Genomic DNA, 20,537 nt, shown 5'->3' on the forward strand with positions numbered 1-20,537 from the left:
GAATAAACACAAGGGGTGATAATGCTGTAGGCCAGTGCATTTTTTGTATAACAGCATAGGCTACTGTCGGCTGTAACCAGGCCGAAGAACAGACCTGCGCGCTCATCAACCTGGCACCCATTCCTCACATCTGGGCTCGCTCTCCCCACTTCCTTGACCCGCCCCCTTGTGTATCTAAGCCTGCAACATGGTAACCATAAACACATCAATAAGACAGTTTGAACATTTTGAACAGGGTTGCTACACTGCTCCCCCCTTACAAAGTCCCTAGTCTCGAGGGATCAAATAAAGTCTCTGAGATGACCCGGGGTCCGTCTCAGTCTCTGGGGTCATAATCCTGGTATTGGCATAGGCGACTCGGTCTGGTGAACGAGACTGCCCCACTGACTAGCAGGGACCACGGCTGGAGAAAGGGAGGGACAGGCAGTGTGCATTTCGTACAGGATTCCTACAACATTTTGACAATTCACTGTAAACAGCTACTCAATGAAACCCCTTGTGACAGTAGTAGGTCAGTCTTTCAATTTGGGCCTAATATCGATAACCTACGCACTTCACAACATTCAATCGGAAATGACACAATTACTCAAAATGACAGACTTCAGGTCTAATTTCTCAATGTAGCAAGAGTTCTTGCTTGTGTTTACACAGGCGTTGCTGTTATATGCCTGTCTTCATGGCATGATATTGTTGTAGATTATTTTGGTGATGCTAGTCTCTTTCATCACAATTTCAAGATTTCAAGATTTCAAGATGTTTATTAGTCACATACATATACATACTTTTATACATATATGCAGTGAAATATAATGCAACGCACCCGGTGATAGCACCCAATATGTCCTAGGAAAATGTCTTTCTACGAGACGAACTGATTCCTAAAACGTAATACAGTTAAGTCGAATCCCCCCTTCACCGCCCTCCGCAGATTGTACGACTCCGCTTTGTAATTGTCCATATTTCCGGATACAAGACCGTCATTGTAAGCGACCGTGCGAGCATTCAGAGCGCAGTGGATGGATTTATCACCCCACGGTTTCTGGTTTGGAGATATCCTAACTTTCACCGTGGGAACAATGCTGTCTGATAACGTAGCCACAAAGCTCACTGCTACATCCATAAACTTGCTGACGTCACTTGAACTTGATTGGAACATGTCCCAGTCTACGTCAGCGAGTGCGTCCTGAAGCGCAGCCTCTGATTGGTCAGTCCACCGCTTCACTTCCCTCGTCACCACCAGTTCTCGCGCGATCAGATGCCTGCAAACGGTCTTGTATCCATTCTTGTAAGGTTTGTAGCAATGGTCCAAAGTTCTATCTCCTCTGGTGGCACACGTGATGTGTTGGTGGAAATTAGGCAGAACTTGTATCCATCCTTGTAAGGTGTGTAGCCGCTGTAAGGTGTGTAGCAATGGTCCAAAGTTCTATCTCCTCTGGTGGCACACGTGATGTGTTGGTGGAAATTAGGCAGAACTTTTATCCGTCCTTGTAAGGTGTGTAGCAATGGTCCAAAGTTCTATCTCCCCTGGTGGCGCCGCGTCGGGATGTTTGTTTAGAAACAGAACACATCATACAGGTCCGACAGTGCTGTGTTGGTGTCCGCTTGCGGTGGGATATAAACGGCTGTAATGATGACCGTGCTGAATTGCCGGGGGAGATAAAATGGACGGCATAAGATGGTCAGCTGTTCCAGGTTCGGCGAGCAGGAGCGGGAGAGTAATCCCAACTTTTTGTTGGGGTTACACCAGCGGTTGTTTACCATTAGGCAGACGGCCCCAACTTTAGATTTCCCAGACTCCCCCGATCTGTTGCCGCGGAACACGGAGAAGGACTCAGCTGGACGGATGGCTTCATCTGGAACCAGTGGGTTCAACCATGTTTCCGTCAGACAGAGGACGCAACAGTTCCTCGTGTCTCGTTGGAATTCAATCCTCGCTCTAAGTTCATCCATCTTGTTCTCCAGGGACTGAACGTTGGCAAGAAGGATGCTTGGCAGAGGTGGACGGTAAGGTTGCGTCCTCATTCTGACCCGAATGCCGCCTCATTTACCTCGGTGCTACCTCCGTGGGCCGGCTCGTGGAACAGCGGCTCCATTTTTGTTGTTGAGCGTCTTCCCGCGTAGAATTTCAGCCGGCCACTCTGCTTCCGCGGATAAAAAGTTCCAAAGTTGTTTGTTTAGGTAAGTTTTTAAACTCGACTTTTTGGTCATTCACTTTCGGTCTAACTACAGTACATTTCAAAATAGTCGGGCATATTGCATGTATTATTTGGCTAGTGAACACTGACTGGACCCAGTGGGGAAAGACATTGATACTTACAAAATGTCTGTTGTTCATAGGTTAATGTAAGAAGTACCTGGTGGCTGAAGGTAATTAAAAATCCACAACATAATGGGACTCTGCAAAATCAGTACAAAACCATAGAAGAATATCCAATGACATACTCCATTCAAAGAGCCCACCCACCCACCAAACAGAACATGGCTTTGCTGCCTCTCATCTGTACTGCGCAGGCGCGGGTTCTAATTAGCGTCTTTGCGCATGTGCGACCAACATGGCCGCCGTTATGCCGCCATGTTTCCAGTTCCCAAACAGCTCTGCCAGTGAGCTCGAGTGGGACGGCGCTGCCTATTTTGTATGGAGCCCTCAAATCATCACATAGACCTAAAACACACTCCCCTATATGCATTCCCTCCCCTTTGGACTCAGTGTTTTTCCCGGTTATCCGGTTACATACTCCCGAAATTCATTAGCACAGTTTAGCTCCGAGCTTTAGCCAGTTAGCTTCCTGGCTAACTCTCCGTTGCAGTGGCTGGGGGAGCGGGTTCCGAAGCGCGGTGTGTGCGTCATTATTAAACATGGATCCGGAGGAGTTGCGACCTAAGCGATCAGAGGTAAAACATAGTAACGATATGCTAAACAGTTAAATGTTATGGTTTTTATCGCGGGTACTTGCGGACATGTACACGTCGCGACTCCCATTTTTTTTTTTATCATAGCCACTATCATTGTGAGCCCCCCCCCCCTTGTAAAGCTACAAAACTAAGGCTTTTGAGATATACCAGATGTTCTGCATATGTGCATGTTCAGGAGAAATGACATTTGGCATGGTTTCATTCCACTGGATTTTTTTTAAGCGAGAGGGAGGAATCCTACATTTACAATACATTTGTCCTCCTATTCTTCTTGTACACTAGGATCCCACCGACAAGCTTTGTATTCCTTCCATTTGTAGCCCTGGTCCCCTGGTGCTCCCACCATCCCCCATGCTTACACTCCTGGCAGTCTCCCAAAATCAGACACCTACACCCACAGACTGACTCCTTAGATGGAGGGATCAAGCTTTTGATTTATGAGATGTGTGATATGTGCATTTTGTAGGCTTGGTCAACAAATACACGCCGATTTAATGTGTTCAGCCCCTGCCGGCATTCACCTGGTGTGAAGTTCGGTTGGACCGAGCCAACTAGCATCAGGCTGTTTGTAAACCAGAAAGCGATGCGTCCGATGACGTCCTGTACCAACTTCCACACCTTCGTGACCCCCATCCCCTTGATTTCTTCAGCCCTGTAAAACATCCATTTGTTGCCATAGATGTTGTAACGTCAGACTACTTTGTTTTCCCGACTCAGATCTGCACCCTAACATACTAGACACTTGTGTTTTGGTCTCAAAAAAGTTTTGGGGAGGGATGATTTAATTCAACAATATGGACAGCCTGTGCAGCATAGTGACAACTGAACAAGGATGTAGTACTTCATTTACAGTGTGAATGCATTTAACCCCACCTCACTCAATGTTGAGGACTTGCATTTCTGATTAGGAAGTGCTTAATTTGGTGGAATAACCACTGTTGTAACAGCTCTTTTCGTTTCCCTCCCTCAGCACGAGCAGCGCCTGTCCAAGGTTTTCGACGAGGTGATGGGGCTGGGAGAGTTTGCAGAAAACTCCCGCGGCTCCTCCTCCTCCTCCTCCACCACCACTATCAGCAGCGGCAGCATGGCGTGGCAGAGGCCAAAGGAGGCAGAGCAAAGCTGGGTGCAACCGGAACGCATGGAGATGGAGGAGGAAAAGAAGGGCGACCACGGTGACGAGAGCGGGAGAGAAAAGCCCGTTGGAAAAGGAGAGGATGAGGCCCCGTGTGTGGGCGCTGCCACCACTATCACCACCGCTGCCGCCGCCACCACCACCACCACCTCCACCTCCTCCTCCTCTTCCCCCCCTGACCAGCACTCCCACCTATTAACCGCTGCCGGAGGAGAAAGGGGGAGTGGGGACACGGACGACAAGCTGAAAGGACTTCCTGCAATGGCTCCAGTGGGAGAGGAGGAGGAGGAGGCGGAGGAGCCCTGGCATTTTTCCCTGCCGATGGCCGGCCTGGAGGACACGGACGCTGGAAACACCTCCAGGAAAAGTAGCCCGAGCCGACCAGAGAAGGGGAAGAAGGAAAGGAGGGATGGCCAGGGCCAGCCGGAGGAGGGGAAGAAAGAAACTAGGGATGACCAGGGCCAACTGGAGGAGGGGAAGAAAGAAACTAGGGATGACCAGGGCCAACCAAAGGAGGGGAAGAAAGAAATGAGGGACGACAAGGGCCAACCGGAGGAGAGGAAGAAAGAAACAAAGGTTGACCCTGTCGCCGCTGGGCAAGAGGAGGAGAAACGGGGGAAGGAGCCAGAAAGAGGACTCTCCGAACCTGCGAGTGCCCCAAGCCAAGGTATCACTCTGTTAGATAAGCTAACTTATTTTACTCAGTTTTGGAATTACTCTAATAAAAACAAATTAAAATTATACATAAATAATAGAGGGTTTTTTTTTTATCTTTAAGTCATTAAAAGGTATGAGGTCTTCATTTCAAAATAAACATTATTTTTCTTTTTTTTTTTTTTTTTTTTTGTTTTTTTTTGGTCAAAATGAGTCCTGTTCTTCTGCTTCAGCGTCAACCATTTTTGATGTTATAAAGCCTTAAGCCAACTGCTGAACCTAATACTTACCTTCATACCTATCTTAACCGCTTTAATCACTTTATGCGTACAGCACCTGTAGAGAAATCCAAGAAAATCCTTGTACTTACTGAAGTTAATTAAAAAATGAAGTTATTTATTCCAGTACCTAAACACTTACCTTGCTCATCATTATCTCAAATCATCTCGTTCATAAACTAACCACTTTCTACCTGATCCTGACCTCTGCCCTGTACCAAATATTTAGTTACCTGCAATACTTTATTGAAAAAGAGAGAAGATCAGTCTTAAATTTTATTAAAATTGGTCTTAGATTTAACTCCATGACACTTGCAGAGATCCTAGGGGAAATCACTATTGATTTGTTGTTGAACACAAGTCAGTCATTATATCAGTTATAGACGTGTCTATTTGAGAGACCAGTGTCCAGGTTAATGAAGTTATTTAATTTAGCAGTGCTGCGGGGCCGAATCAAATAACCTTAGTTTTTTCTTCCCCGTCTTTTCTAGAGGGAGGTGTCCCGAGCCAGCGAGAGGAGCCTAAAAAGAGCCAAACAGAGGAGGTGGGTATCAGGGCACTGAGCTGGCCAGGGCAGGTGGGAGGTTTGCGTAAAATGAGTAATCAAGGGAAATAAACGTAAACAAACTGAAATTTGGTAGTGCAATAATCAAGTTCATAAACAGACACAGGAACAGGTGATAAGCTTTGATAATGGGCTTTGGATGGAAGGAAAATGCGGCTTGGATGAATCAAAATTCTGATTATCATTCCTATAACTTGGGTGGAAAAGTACAATCCGGTTATGGTGCGATGGGGGAAAACCTGTTATCATTCTTGTCCACTACACAATATGCAAAGGGTGGGAAGTGGTGTTTGTATTATTAATAGCGATATTATAAAGTAATATTAAATACAGTGGGGAAAAAAAGTATTTAGTCAGCCACCAATTGTGCAAGTTCTCCCCACTTAAAAAGATGAGAGGCCTGTTATTTTCATCATAGGTATACCTCAACTATGAGAGACAAAATGAGAAAAAAAATCCAGAAAATCACATTGTCTGATTTTTAAAGAATTAATTTGCAAGTTATGGTGGAAAATAAGTATTTGGTCAATAACAAAAGTTCATCTCAATACTTTGTTATATACCCTTTGTTTGCAATGACAGAGGTCAAACGTTTTCTGTAAGTCTTCACAAGGTTTTCACACACTGTTGCTGGTATTTTGGCCCATTCCTCCATGCAGATCTCCTCTAGAGCAGTGATGTTTTGGGGCTGTCGCTGGGCAACACGGACTTTCAACTCCCTCAAAAGATTTTCTATGGGGTTGAGATCTGGAGACTGGCTAGGCCACTCCAGGACCTTGAAATGCTTCTTACGAAGCCACTCCTTCGTTGCCTGGGCGGTGTGTTTGAGATCATTGTCATGCTGAAAGACCCAGCCACGTTTCATCTTCAATGCCCTTGCTGATGGAAGGAGGTTTTCACCCAAAATCTCACGATACATGGCCCCATTTATTCTTTCCTTTACACGGATCAGTCGTCCTGGTCCCTTTGCAGAAAAACAGCCCCAAAGCATGATGTTTCCACCCCCATCCTTCACAGTAGGTATGGTGTTCTTTGGATGCAACTCAGCTTTCTTTCTCCTCCAAACACGACAAGTTGAGTTTTTACCAAAAAGTTCTATTTTGGTTTCATCTGACCATATGATATTCTCCCAATCCTCTTCTGGATCATCCAAATGCTCTCTAGCAAACTTCAGACGGGCCTGGACATGTACTGGCTTAAGCAGGTGGACACGTCTGGCACTGCAGGATTTGAGTCCCTGGCGGCGTAGTGTGTTACTGGTGGTAGCCTTTGTTACTTTGGTCCCAGCTCTCTGCAGGTCATTCACTAGGTCCCCCCGTGTGGTTCAGGGATGTTTGCTCACCGTTCTTGTGATCATTTTGACCCCACGGGGTGAGATCTTGTGTGGAGCCCCAGATGGAGGGAGATTATCAGTGGTCTTGTATGTCTTCCATTTTCTAATAATTGCTCGCACAGTTGATTTCTTCACAACAAGCTGCTTACCTATTGCAGATTCAGTTTTCCCAGCCTGGTGCAGGTCTACAATTTTGTTTCTGGTGTCCTTTGACAGCTCTTTGGTCTTGGCCATAGTGGAGTTTGGAGTGTGACTGTTTGAGGTTGTGGACAGGTGTCTTTTATACTGATAACAAGTTCAAACAGGTGCCATTAATACAGGTAAGGAGTGGAGGACAGAGGAGCCTCTTAAAGAAAAAGTTACAGGTCTGTGAAAGCCAGAAATCTTGCTTGTTTGTAGGTGACCAAAAACTTATTTTACCGAGGAATTTACCAATTAATTCATTAAAAATCCTACAATGTTATTTCCTGGATTCTTTCCCCCCATTCTGTCTCTCATAGCCGAAGTGTACCTATGATGAAAATTACAGGCCTCTCTCATCTTTTTAAGTGGGAGAACTTGCACAATTGGTGGCTGACTAAATACTTTTTTGCCCCACTGTATATGAAAAAATGATATTTTAAGTTTTTGTATATTCTGTATATTTGGCTTTTTCTTATTTATTCGGCAATGTTATTTGTTTACCTTTTTATTCTGGTAATTCTCAGTGCACTAATGCACCAATCCTAACAAAAACAAATTCCTTGTATACGAAAATGTTCTCAGCAATTTCTTCCCCTTTCTTTGTTTTACCCCCCACCCCCCTCCCAGAGGTCTGATCCTGCGCCGCCGGAAAAGCCACCCGTCTCCCCCATCGCCAACATCAAGGATGAGCCCATCGACGAGGGCTACGACGCCGCTCTGCTGCCCCACAATTCCATCAGCAAGATCAAAGAGGAGCTGGAGCACCACGAGGTCGGTGGAGGCTCAAGAATGATCCTAAAAGAATGGATGGATGGATAAGAAGAAGACTTAAGTGTCAAAAGCCTCTTCTCAAGTGTTGCAAAGTAGTTTCTGCGCAATTAACCAAGCTTTTTTGGAGAAACACACACAAACGGTTGGATTCTATAGTCAGAGTTGGTACAGATACAGATGTGAGTGGATTTCTTGCTTTAAACCTCTTAACTTATCAGTTTTTCACTTATTTTCTATGTGTGTGATCAAGGAGGAGCTGAGGATCAGTTCTGTGTATTCTGTGGGAGGCGGAAACACTTTTGCCCCCTCAAGCGGTGAGTTAATATATTTTCTTTTTAGTTTTTATACAATTGATTCAAGCTTACTCCTCACTTCCTGTTGAATCTGAAATTGGATGTATCTGTTCCTCACATGTCTATTCTTATCATGTATTTATTTTTGGATCAACACTAAGGTTTGGAATTTGATAGTAAGCCTACAATATGGAGCCCCGTAACACACCCACATAAACACTCTTGCAAAAAAGTACAATATATTTTCATATTTATCTATTGCTCTAATACACACTCTAATGATACTGACCTTAGTCAATGCATGAAATCCTCCTTCTACACAAATGTTTTGCCTATGGGGGGTGAACCATTGTATCGCAATATCTTCACGATATGATATTGATACTTTGATGTACTGTTTGCTGAAGCAGAGCTTTTTCAGCTGAGCTACATTTATGTGCGGGGGGGTGAACCAAAGCTCAGCTGCAGCTCGATCCACGGGAGCCGGAGCACACAGCTTGTGCATTCCAATAATTTTAAGAAAAAGTGTGCTCAGACTTGTGATTTGTCTACTTGAGAGGGCAGCACAGAGTACCAGCAGCTTGTGAGAGGTGCCAGCACGCACCGGTATGACTAGTATACCGGTGTATACCGGAGTAGTTAACATTATGGATATGGTTTTGTTGTGATATCAAAGATAAAATTATAATGTTAAAGGAAACATGATGCTGTGATGAGTAGAATTAGGAAAAAAGTCTGAGAAGAACATACAGAGCAGCCACAGGCATGGTGGGCAGAGGAGAAGAGACTCGCACTTATAGTAGTGTTGAAGTTTTGTCTCTTTTGGCTCCCAAGCATCTTTTTATTATTATTTTGTGTGTGTGTGTGTGTGTGTGTGTCTGTGTCTGTGTCTGTGTGTGTGTGTGTGTGTGTAAAACTTATTTTACACTGGGCTGTCAGCATGCTGGGCAAACAACAGAGTATTTGTGCCGTTGCATCTAGGACAGAGCTAGTCTGCAAGTGGCGGTCAACTTCTAAACCTGCAATGTAACTTTTTATTCATTCTTTAATCATCAGCAACTGCTGGTTTATTAACAACTAATCATCATTACTACTCCACGAGAGGGGTATCACCATGCGTGAGACAAATAAACATAAAACCAAACAATATGTACATGGAAAAATGTAAACATAGAAACGTCAGATGACAACATGTAACGACAAAAACAGAGTTAATTAAGTCCAGGAGAATCGGAAAAGCAGTTTGGCATGTGGCCTCTTCTTGTGATAGCTATGGCAGTAAATGAGGGAGAAAGGTAGAGGGATGTAATCAGGATGGTGTTCGGGGTGTGTTCAAAGCAGGTGCTGGTGGTGTGTGCGAGTGATACAACGGTATACGGTATGTTATCGATCCGTTCGGTACGCCCCCTGGGGTTCAATACGCACACATGAACCGTGGTATTTCGGTATCATGGTAGAAGTCCGCTGTCTGTGCCACTTCCTATTGAATCCACTGCGTGAGAGGTCTATTTTCTTTTCAAGGTGTTCAGTGGGAAAATAACCCCTGCGATGACCCGTCATTCACGAACCATCCGGTTCTTTGAATGAATGAATGGAACAGTGTCCCGCTGGGTGATAAGTTCTTCTTTTTTTGTTTTACAGTTTTATGTGGTGTTGTTTGTTTAAGTTGCTGTCTCCTGCCGCCAGAAAATGTTTCCCCTTCCATGTAAGAGGTAGCCTATGCTACTCCCACGCCAGGAAGTGCCCTGGCTGAAACGGAGCGCACCCACTGTCACGTCAGCTTCACAAAGTGAAGGCACACACACACACACACACACACACACACACACACACACACACACACACTGCTGTGACTGTGAGGTATCATTTCAAAGTGATTTGTACTATTTAGTTAGTTATTTAACTATTATTATTCATGTGTGGAAAAATGCGGTTTATACCTGTTCTACACATTTTTAACATATTATATAAATAAATATTAACAAAATAATATTTAAATTATCCACTATCCACCTCCCCTCCAATCAAATGACTTATGCAAATTAAAAAAATCTACCAATGAACTTGAACCCCTGTCTCCCCCCTCCCTCCACAGTCATATTCACACAGAGCATTTCACTGTTTTTTTTGTGGCAGACTACTATAAAACACCTTTTTTACACCTTTAACTTAATTAATTTTTTTATTTTCTTAAATATAAACATACCGTACCCTTATCGTGTCCCCGAAACCGTGATACATTCCGAACCGTGAGCCCACTGTACGGTTGCATCCCTAGTGTGTGCCTGTGATGAGCCCGTGTGTGTGCAGGGCTCAACATTACCGCTTGCCTGGGGCAAGTAAAACTGTGTTCGGGCAAGTGGAATGCCTCATGCAGTTGTCTGATCAGGCAAATGAAAAGTAAATTTGATCTCTGTAAGGTTATCTGAAAATAAATTGCATACTGTATTGTTAAAGTGGAGCTTTTTGCGCTAGTCGGGGGGGGCAGCAGGGCGAAACCCGAGCGGCGGGAGCCCGATCCTATTGTTTGAATTAAATGTTATATTCCCAACACTTTTCTTGCTCCATTGTCTTCTAACTGAGTGAAGTGCATGAATGGTTCAATTTGAATAAAACAAGATCCTGCGGCGACTTATCGATGCCCTGCAAGAACCGCCGCCCTGCAGGAGAGCCCACCGATGACACGCGAAAAGGCGAGGCCCTCCATACTCCAACCGGCTAGATGCCCCACCTGGACCCAAGTCACTCATGTAGCAAAGTGAGCCCACCCACGTAGCACCCACATCCCGCGGACGCCCGCAGACAGACAGATATATGGGCCCTCTACCACCCTGGGCACCCACCGCAGAGAAGCCATATAGCAGGAGCAAGGCCGACAGCCACCTCCCGTCCCCCAACCCACACCCACAACGGCGAGCAGCCGCCAAGTGCCGCCAGGTGTAAAGCACCTGGCGGCACTCCCCGCATTCCGGCTGGAGGCAGGACCCAAACCCAGCCAGCAAGGGGCCAGGACACCAGGATGCCCCCCCGGCCAACCACACCCGCACCAATCCACCAGCACCCTGCCGCTGCGGAAACCCCATTGCTCAATGTGTGCTCCAACCATGTCCAACCCCCCCCAACCCAGGAGGCACCCAACCCATAGTGAACAGGTGCAGAGCGCCTGCGCCGCCCATATGGACCACAGAACAGACGACGGCAGGTTGCCCCACCACCCACAGCCTGACCCCCCAGCGACAAATACCCTGCGCATCGAGAGCGCCAGAGAAAAGATACCCGGACAGCCAGTTGCGAAGACGGGAGGAACCCCCCCGAAGGAGACCACATAGGGAGCCTGCACTAAGCACACCTGACCAGTCTCAAGCCCCTCCCGGGTCCCAGGACCAGACAGACAGGCCACCCCACCGACATGGGATGCAGAAGGACACGCAAGTCCCACCACCCTGCCTACGCGGTGGGCGACCCCAGCGCTGGGCCAACCCACTGACCACGGGGGTAGTTTATCGATTATCGTCAGTCAGCGATTGTGAAGCATTTACCCTTCTGTCGGTGCTCCTTCAGGATGTACAGGACCTTCCGTAGGTCGTTGATCCCCTGGGGGGAACTGGTCAATCATGCCCAACGTGGTTCCCTTCATTTCCCCTCCTTTGCTTTTAACCAGCTCCTTGTGCTTGAAGTGTTCAGACTTGGCAATGATGGAGCAGGGAAGGTTCCCCACGCGTTGTCCCAGTTGGTGAACTCAGTGAAAGGTAGCTGCATTTATTTTATCCATGAAATTGTATGAAATAGTTAGTTTATATTTATTCTACAATTGTATTTATATTAATTGATAATGATTGAATGTGAAAGAAACACAAGGGTAAGGAAATGGAAAGGTAAATATAAATGCTTACCTTTCCATCATCTGAAGTTTCTTCACGGACAGTTGGTATTCAGGGCTCCAGACTAACTTTTTCCTCTGGTAGCACTGGTGCTCCCTACTGCAAATCTTGGGAGCGCCAGCACAACATTTGGGAGCACCACTGAAATTGACATGCAACACATTCATATTTTTATCCATCGTAACTGTATTACTGATAAATGCTTTGGTAATAAATATACAATTTACAAAAATAACAATGGCTGTTTTACTTTAAAGGAAAAAGTCACAATTTCGTGGAGAGGGAGCTATTGTGGCGCAATTTGCGCACCTGTCGCCCAATTTGTCTCTGTGTCCGACAGTAATGACGATGCATTAGCGATGGGTTGCCCGCAATCGGCGCGCCACAATGGTCTGTGTTTATTTTAGATGTAGGTTCTTTTATTTTACATCTCCTTATGGAATGAAGCAAGCACTGTGCATAATGGGGACACTTTCTCTGCGACTCCTACTGATAAAAAATGACGATTTAAAAAAATAAATAAATAAAAAATGGTGGGCATAACTGCAAGTCACGCTGGCGCTCCTAGTTATAAGATTCTGTAGCACTGTCTACAAAAATGAAATGGTTGCACTCTAGGGCCCTGGTATTATTCCTCTTTTTTTTTTTTTTTTTATATAAGATTTGTTTGAACTACTCAAGAAGGTGGTGGTTCTAATTCTACTGTGGGCCCTATGACGAACAAAGGGATAAAGATTTTCTGACAAAGGCTGCCCACAAAAATCGGACTGAGTTGTGTTATTTCACAGTTTGTGTGTTAGTAGTAGAGTTGGGTTGATTTCCGGTTGTGTAGTCCGGTGTACGAGCCAAAACCGCTTTGACTTTATCTCTCTCTCTCCCTCTCTCTCTCTCTCTCTCGGTCAGCCTCAGACAAGCTTCCACCGGAGTCTCCAATCCTTCCGGTTCTCCATACACCTGGCCAGCTCCGAAGAGCTTTCAGCTCCCGCATCCTTCTTCGAGACGTCCACATACGTTTGCGCTGAACATCCTCGCGATCGATGCCCGTGCGTTGGTTCCCATAGGACCAGCCTGCTGGCCGGAAGATCCCGATGTCTGTGGCAGTGGCAGGCCAGCCTCATCCTCCTAGATGCTACCTTCTTGCTGAGCCTTGGCAGTTGCCCGTACAGGTCCTTGTTGGTAATGTGGATGTTCTGGTCCACATTCAGAACAGCTTGTAGCATTCTGGTGTAGCACCCATCCAGGGACTTCTGCAGGGTGGGTGTCAGCGTCCAGCTTTCACAGCTCAGCTTTATGTGTCGAGGGAGATTCGAGCACCACACTCTTGACATACGTTCAGGGCCCTCCACGCTAGTGCCTTCCTGACCTTAAGGTCCTGTTCTGTGGAGTTCACCCAGGAACCCAAGTATTTGAAGTCATGGACCTCTCGCAGAGCGTTGTCATCTGATGTTGTAATCGGCGGATGGTCCATGTGGAAGTTATAGGTGATTACCTCAGTCTTCTTTGCATTCAGTCTGAGGCCAACCTTAGCACATTCCACCTCCACTCTGTTCAAGAGTTCCTGTGCCTGCTCCACGCGGTCAGACACTAGGCAGATGTCATCTGCGTAGTCTAGGTCTGCCAAGGCTACAGCAGAGCTTCTTCTAGACTTCCTTGGTGTAATTGTGAAGCCAAGCTCCTGCTCCCGCCCGTTGATGGCTTTCCTGAGTACGTAAGTCCAGAGCTATGATAAAGAGGAAGGGGGCAAGAGTGTCTCCCTGCTGCACCCCTGCTAGGATTTCGAACTCCTCGCTGATGCCATCTGGGGTTACCACCTTGGCTCTTGTGCCCTTGTACATGGCCTCTATGGCCCGGAGTAGATTCGGGGGGACCCCATTAGCCTTGAGGATTTTCAGCATTATGCCTCTGTCTATTGAATCAAATGCCTTTTTGAAGTCGATGAAACACAGCACTGCTGTAAAGTTGTTCTTCTTCACCTCCAAAATGATTCTCCTTTAGGCCAGGATCTGGCCTACAGTGGTCCTTCCCTTTCTGAAGCCATTTTGGTTATCCCTCAGGTGTGGGTCAATGGCGTCCCTAATTCGGTTCAGTATCATGCGGTTGTACATCTTCGCTATGAAACAGGTCAGGCTAATGCCACGATAATTGTCTGGCTTAGACAGATCTCCAGATTTGGGAACCGGGATGATGTAAGACAGGGACCATATGTCGGGCTTGATGTTATCTATCAGAGCCTGGTTGCAGATCTCCAGTATGATGTTATCGAGATCGCAGTTTTTAGGGGCTTCTGGGGGGATACCGTCCGGCCCAGCACTTTTTCCTTGCTTCAGGGTGGACTTCACTGTGGCAAACTCCGTAGCTGTAAAGGAGCCATTGTCAATTTCAAGATTTGTGAGGACTACAGGTATCTCTTCCTCAGCTCTGTCCACTGCTGGGTGGGTGCCCAGGAGATCCCTGAAGTGGGTGAACCAGGAGGTTACGCTCTCTTCTGGGCTGCAGCCTGCCAGCTGTCCCTCTCTCGCCCTCTTGCGCCCACTCATCTCGTTTATGACCCTCCACGACTCCTTGTATCTCTGTTCACCATGTTCTGCCTCCACCCTATTCACTTTCTCCAACATCTCCTCCCCTTTGATCCTGTCGTAGGTGTTGAACAGCTGTTGTTTGGTGCTGTTCAGCTCCTCCCGACTCTCTGCAGTCCCCTCTCTCTCATAGTTTCTGCGTGCCTCTGCCGCCCGCGCTCGGACAACTTCTGGGTGTTTAGATCTAGTGGAGGCTCTGAATCTCCCCTTTGTCGGCACACCCAAAGTTGTGAGCAGGCACATGGTGGATCCCTGTTCTGAGGTCATTGTAGAACCTTTCCAATTCCTCAATCAGTGCCACGTTCGTGGGAGAGTACACACTCATGACCGTTGTTACTGGGTTTCCTTCGAAATCGGCACTAAGGATCCTGTTGGTGTGTGGTTGCACTCTACGGAGGACCTTTCGTGTTCGGGGGCTCACCATGAGTCCCACGCCACCTGTTGCTGCTTGGGCATCATTACGCCATGCAGATGAGGTGATGAACGTGCACCCCCCCCCCACCCTGTGATGGTGGCTGGTCCGTGTGGACTCTCCTATGTTCCTGGACTGCCAGGATCTCCACTCCCCTTTCCTTGACACAGTGTGCAAGTTCTTCCAACCTTCCCTCTTCCCTCACTGTGTTTGCGTTGTAGGTTGCCATAATACATGGCCTCCTACAGCGCAAGAGTGCATTGGACAGTGGGCTGTGGTCAGACTGAACCCTCCCTCCCCGGTGGAGAGGGTTTGGGGTCCGGTCGTCATAGTGCCCTCCCGAGGGAGGACCAGCACCACCGTCCGCTGCGTGGCTCCTGCGGACTCCCGGCGCTGGAAGTATAGGATTATCGGTGTCTTGTGTCTCCATGGAAGCTATACATTACGCATTAATAATGACTTGGGGGCGCAGCTCCTCGCAGCCATACTCAGGCCGTTTCAGGCTTAAAGCCTTCATCCGCCCTTGCTGCACATCTTCAGATGGTATACGGTGCGGAGCCAGGCGCGAGCAACGCCTGTGGTTTTTGTTCGGAGTGACCTTCTCCTAGATAGGTTGCCTACCATGGCGGAGCCCCATCTGCCCACTATTTTAAACATAGCTGGGACAGTGGTTGACGGGCACTAGGGCATGTCAACTCGCCGGTGGGCCTGCGCACCGCGTCTATGGGGCCCACTGCTGCTCCCCGATCCCCTACAGTTTAGCCTGGGACTGCATAGTCCCAGTTACCGTGTGTGGCTGCTGGGAGGCACTGCATGGGTCTGGGTGGTGGAGAGGCTGTATACCAGCAGGATGAGGCTTACGAATTCGGCTCCTCTTTTCGCCCCCTGCAAGGAGGGCTAGCCGGCAGCAGGAGCTGAAAGCAAAGCACAGCAAGCAGAAGCGACATGCAGCATGCACAGACACATGCACAAGCTACAAACACTACTACTACCACGCATGCACTACCGCACAAGACGCATCACACGCACCCACATGCACGCAAACACGTGTGTGTGTATTTGTTATTGTAAATTTTTAGGTTTGTGTATTACCAAATTCTTTATCTATTGTTTATTTTTATTGTTCATTTTAAGGTTTTTTGTATATTGCTAAATGTTTATTTCCTTTAGTAACTGTTTAGGTTTGTTTTATATTACACACGTTTTGACTTTATGCAAACCGATTGAACTGACATTTGTCATTATGGGACGGTCTGGTAAATTACTGTATTGACCAGAATATAAGACGGGTTTTTTTCCCTCTAAATACGTTGGAAAAAGTGGTGGTGTCTCATATTCTGGGTCTAGACTTTTAAATGTTTATATACGGTATAATAATAAAAAATAAAAAGTGTGCATTGGGATTAGTGTTTAAATCTGTTTCCACACACATACCCAACAACTGTTGAACAACGCCAACACACCGTCCTTGTCTGTTCCACCACTCGCTCTCCATTGGTGTCGTACTTCACTGGGAACCCAAAATTTTCCCACATGACTCATTTAAAAGAAGCAGGTGGGTCTCCTAGCTCCTGTGTCAGACTCATGGCACTCACCATAGTTTGACTGACTCAGACACGCAGTCAGCTTAAACTAAGAAGAAGATTCTTTATTTATCACACACACCACAACACATATGTTTCAAATGGTGGCCGGTGAAATGAGATCTCTGCTTTTGACATCCTGGCATGTCCTTCCTCTGGGTGGCAGCCAGGAGCAGTGGGCAGCATACAGCGACATGCCCAGGGACCAATTACAAATGTCCATCGCTAGTCAGACAACAATGTTCTGCATGTTTTTTGTGGGGCTTCTTACTGATTTACATGGAGAAACCCCATGCGAGCACGGGGAGAATATGCAAACTCCACACAGAAAGGCCCCTGATCGGGAGATAAGCCACCAGGGCAGGGTGCCAACAGGGCCCCAGGCGGGAATCGCCTCTCTTAGGGGAACCATTTTTGATCAACAACATAATTTTGTTTTCAAGGGCTTTAATGCATAATGGCAATGACAAAAGAATAGATCCGGGGATGGGTTTTTTTTTTTTGTATTTTAATTTCTGTAAAAAAAAAAAAAAAAAAAAGGGCTCCGGGGCTATTCATAAAACATCCCATTCAAAGTGTGCACGGAGAGGAAGGGCTATTCACAGACTGGTCCAGTGTCAATGAGAGAGAGCAAGCGAGATTGGGGCAAGGAGGGGCTGAGCGAATCAATGCGCTGCACACAGTTCTACAATGAAATAAGATTTTACCTGTTTAAATAGTAAAAAAAAATTGAAAATCAATATGTGGCGATCAATGCAGGGGGAAACACTGATATGTAAAGTATCACACAAAAATACTGTCACTTCCATGAAGCTCATTAAGTGCATATTATTTTCAAAGGTATGAAGTATTAATAATGAATGTGACAGGCAAGCAGCATATACTGTGAAGTGGAGTGTACAAATATGAAAAATAACTAAATATTGATTATTTCCAGTAAATGATGTCCAGGTCATTTGACATCTGACTGAAGTCTTGTCCTTTTTCTCCCACCCACCCCTCAGTGGCAAGTCTGGTCCAGGCCCCGCAGGCGACAGCCATCTTTATTCCCGGCCGAGGTTCTCTGCTCCAGGCCGCCGTTGCGCCGCTGGCCCTCAGACCCCCGATGGCTCCAGTCCCCGGCGCCTTTCCTACTATGGCCACGGTGCGGCAACCGCTGCAGCAGCCCCACCCTCCTCCACCCATGACGCCCGGCACCATTCGCTGCTCCGGCTGCTCCAAGGTGCGTAGGTTATTTAATTTTAGTTTTACTTTTTATTAGTGCTGTCGGGTTAATGCGATAAGGGGTTAACGCAAATTTGTTTAAATGGAACACATTTTTTTGATGCATTAATGTACGTTCTGTTATTTTTGACCGTTTGCCTGACCTGTGGTTAAGATGGCGCCGACAGGTGTTTGTAGCCCCGCGATAGTGGAGAGACACCTGTGAAGCGATGTACACGCAAACAAAAATGCCTTGTGAGAACTCCCTGGGCATGCCAGTAGCCCAATGTCCTGACTGCAGATAGTCATCTAAACAGTTACTGTATATGTCCTGGGTTGCACCACCTGATGCATCACCTGGCTGGCCAACAAGACCTACGAGCTGGCTGCCCTGGTGAAGAACGAGAAGACCTACAGGGAGTGTAGTTTACTGCTTCCAGGAAATGTTGCTAACCGGAAACACTCGGGACGCTAATAAGGATTTACCTGTTTTTACTACTGAAAGAGCGGACAGGGATGGGGTGAACATTGCTGCCGTGCTCTATTGTTTGTAGTGAGAGCAGCTGTTCCTTTCAATAAACAAGGTTTGCTCCACTGTCTTACAGATAAAAAAAAATGGTAGGGTTTCTGGACAATATTTGTCATTTTGTTTTGGGTTGTTAACTGATTTCCAATAAACATACATTTGTATAAAGTATTTGTCCACTCCAATGTTAATGAGTATTAAACAATTGAAAAATATCCCTTTTAAGGTACATTTTGAACAGATAAAAGATGTGTGATTAATTTGGGGTTAATCGCGATTAACTGGACAATCATGTGATTAATCGCAATTAAATATTTGAATTGATTGACAGTCCTATTTGTTTTTCCATAGTGGTAATGCTAAGTGTGTCATATTTGATACATAAGATGTATCAAAGTGAGTTTATGTCTAGTCTCTGTCATCAACATGAGCAATCGTTCCCTGAAAAACCTGTTGAATACAATCTGAGACACACTTTCTGCGCTCTGGATTATCCTTGCACTGCAGGTAGAGGGGCTTTGAAAACTACAACCAAAATGTCTGTCTTCATTCAGTGACCCTGCATCTGTTTTGCAGGGAAATCTTGGTTAATTTTGAAAAGGTTACGGTAAAAATACCATTTATGTTACTAATTACTATGTTACTATGTTCAGACGGGTCAGAGTGCCCATGCTGACCCCTATCCACCACCGAAAGCACCTACAATGGGCATGAGTGTCAGAACTGGACCATGAAGCAATGGAAGGTGGTGGCTAGGTCTGATGAATCATGTTTTCTTCTACATCATGTGGATGGCCGGGGTTAGGGTCCAATCCGATCGAGCATCTGTGGGATGTGCTGGAACAACAAGCTCCACTTCACAACTTACAACTTAAAGGATCTGCTGCTAACGTCTTGGTGCCAGATACCATAGGACACCTTCAGAGGTCTTGTGGAGTCCATGCCTCGATGGGTCAGACCTGTTTTGGCAGCACAAGAGTGAACTACACAATATTAGGCAGGTGGTTTTAATGTTGTGGGCGATGGGTGTATATATACAGTATATATTTGAGTTGGGTTGATTTCCAGTTTTACCAGTCCGGTGTACGAGCCTAAACCAGTTTGATTTCGTGCAAACCAACTTAAAAGGTATGCCATTGTGGGACGTTCTGGCAAATTTAAAAGTAGCCTACATCAACCTGACGGCCTCACGGTGCTAAATCCAACTTGTATTGCATTAGAAATGAGCAATATGATGTGAATAACAGAATATTATGTTTGTTTTAAGGATGTTAATTCAGAATTTTTTTTCTGACCAATAGCCGACCCTCATCAACCGACCATTAACCGTTATCAGACAAGATTAAAGTGTACTATTTAGAATGGACAAAATGTCTGTCAATTACAGACACTGGCCCATTCGTCCAGACATTTGTCGATACCGGTATGGCGGAATTTACTTACTAACCCCAAGTCAGTCAAAATCATATTCTGTTGATAAAGTTGATGAAAAGGGACATGCAGTGATTAGTCTGTTTGAATGGAACCGTGTTGTTGGGAACTTCCACACGGAGAGATTTATTCCACAGACACACACAGTGAGGTACGACTCTAGGGACCTGTATTTATTTGAGGACAGGTAGTAGACAGACAGCTACAACATCCAACAAGTGTATCGCCTCTAATAGCGATCTCTTTATCATATGCATCCTCCTACAGTCGTGTGCAAACAGGGTTCGTGAAACAGCTGCCAAGCCCCGTACGCCGATCTCTCACACAGACAGATATTAGGCCCAAAAAAGGACCGACTGAGACAGAGCTTTCTGACACTGGGCAGTACGTTTCGCTCCAGAATGCCTTGATAGCCTTGAGTTTTCATTGTGCCCTGCACAGATTCAAGCATGGTGTTCTTTTCTTTGAAAGCTTCATTTTTTCGTCTGTGAACATAGAGCTGGTGTGACTTGCCTAAAAGTTCAAGTTTTGACTCATCTGTCCAAAGGACATTCTCCCAGAAGCATTGTGGCTTGTCAATATACATTTTAGCAAATTCCAGTCTGTCTTTTTTTGTTTTTCTTTCAAAAGTGGAGTCCTCCTCAGTCTTCTTCCATGGAGCCCACTGTCACTCAAAAAGTGACGGATGGTGCGATCAGACTCTGATGTACCTTGACCTTGGAGTTCAGCTTGTACCTCTTTGGAAGTTGTCCTTAGCTATTTTTCTACCATTAGCCATTAACCAAGTGTCCTTGAGCGAGACA

General features: G+C 46.1%; 1 protein-coding gene across 1 annotated transcript in view; it reads left to right on the top strand.

Moving 5' to 3' along the window:
- Positions 1-2,844: 2,844 nt before the first annotated feature.
- The window catches only part of LOC307238923 (zinc finger MYM-type protein 4-like), a gene marked incomplete at its 3' end in the record, with an annotated part of 52,044 nt that continues 34,351 nt past the window's right edge, over positions 2,845-20,537 (top strand). Inside the window, exons 1-6 of the mRNA XM_080012077.1 lie at positions 2,845-2,892; positions 3,884-4,712; positions 5,469-5,521; positions 7,686-7,829; positions 8,080-8,143; positions 17,579-17,796. Of these exons, the coding sequence (XP_079868203.1) occupies positions 2,857-2,892; positions 3,884-4,712; positions 5,469-5,521; positions 7,686-7,829; positions 8,080-8,143; positions 17,579-17,796 (1,344 nt within the window). The remainder of the gene's footprint in view (positions 2,893-3,883; positions 4,713-5,468; positions 5,522-7,685; positions 7,830-8,079; positions 8,144-17,578; positions 17,797-20,537) is intronic.

This window comes from Zeus faber (assembly GCF_960531495.2).
Source record: "Zeus faber genome assembly, chromosome: 13".
In the NCBI taxonomy this organism is placed as follows: Eukaryota; Metazoa; Chordata; class Actinopteri; order Zeiformes; family Zeidae; genus Zeus; species Zeus faber.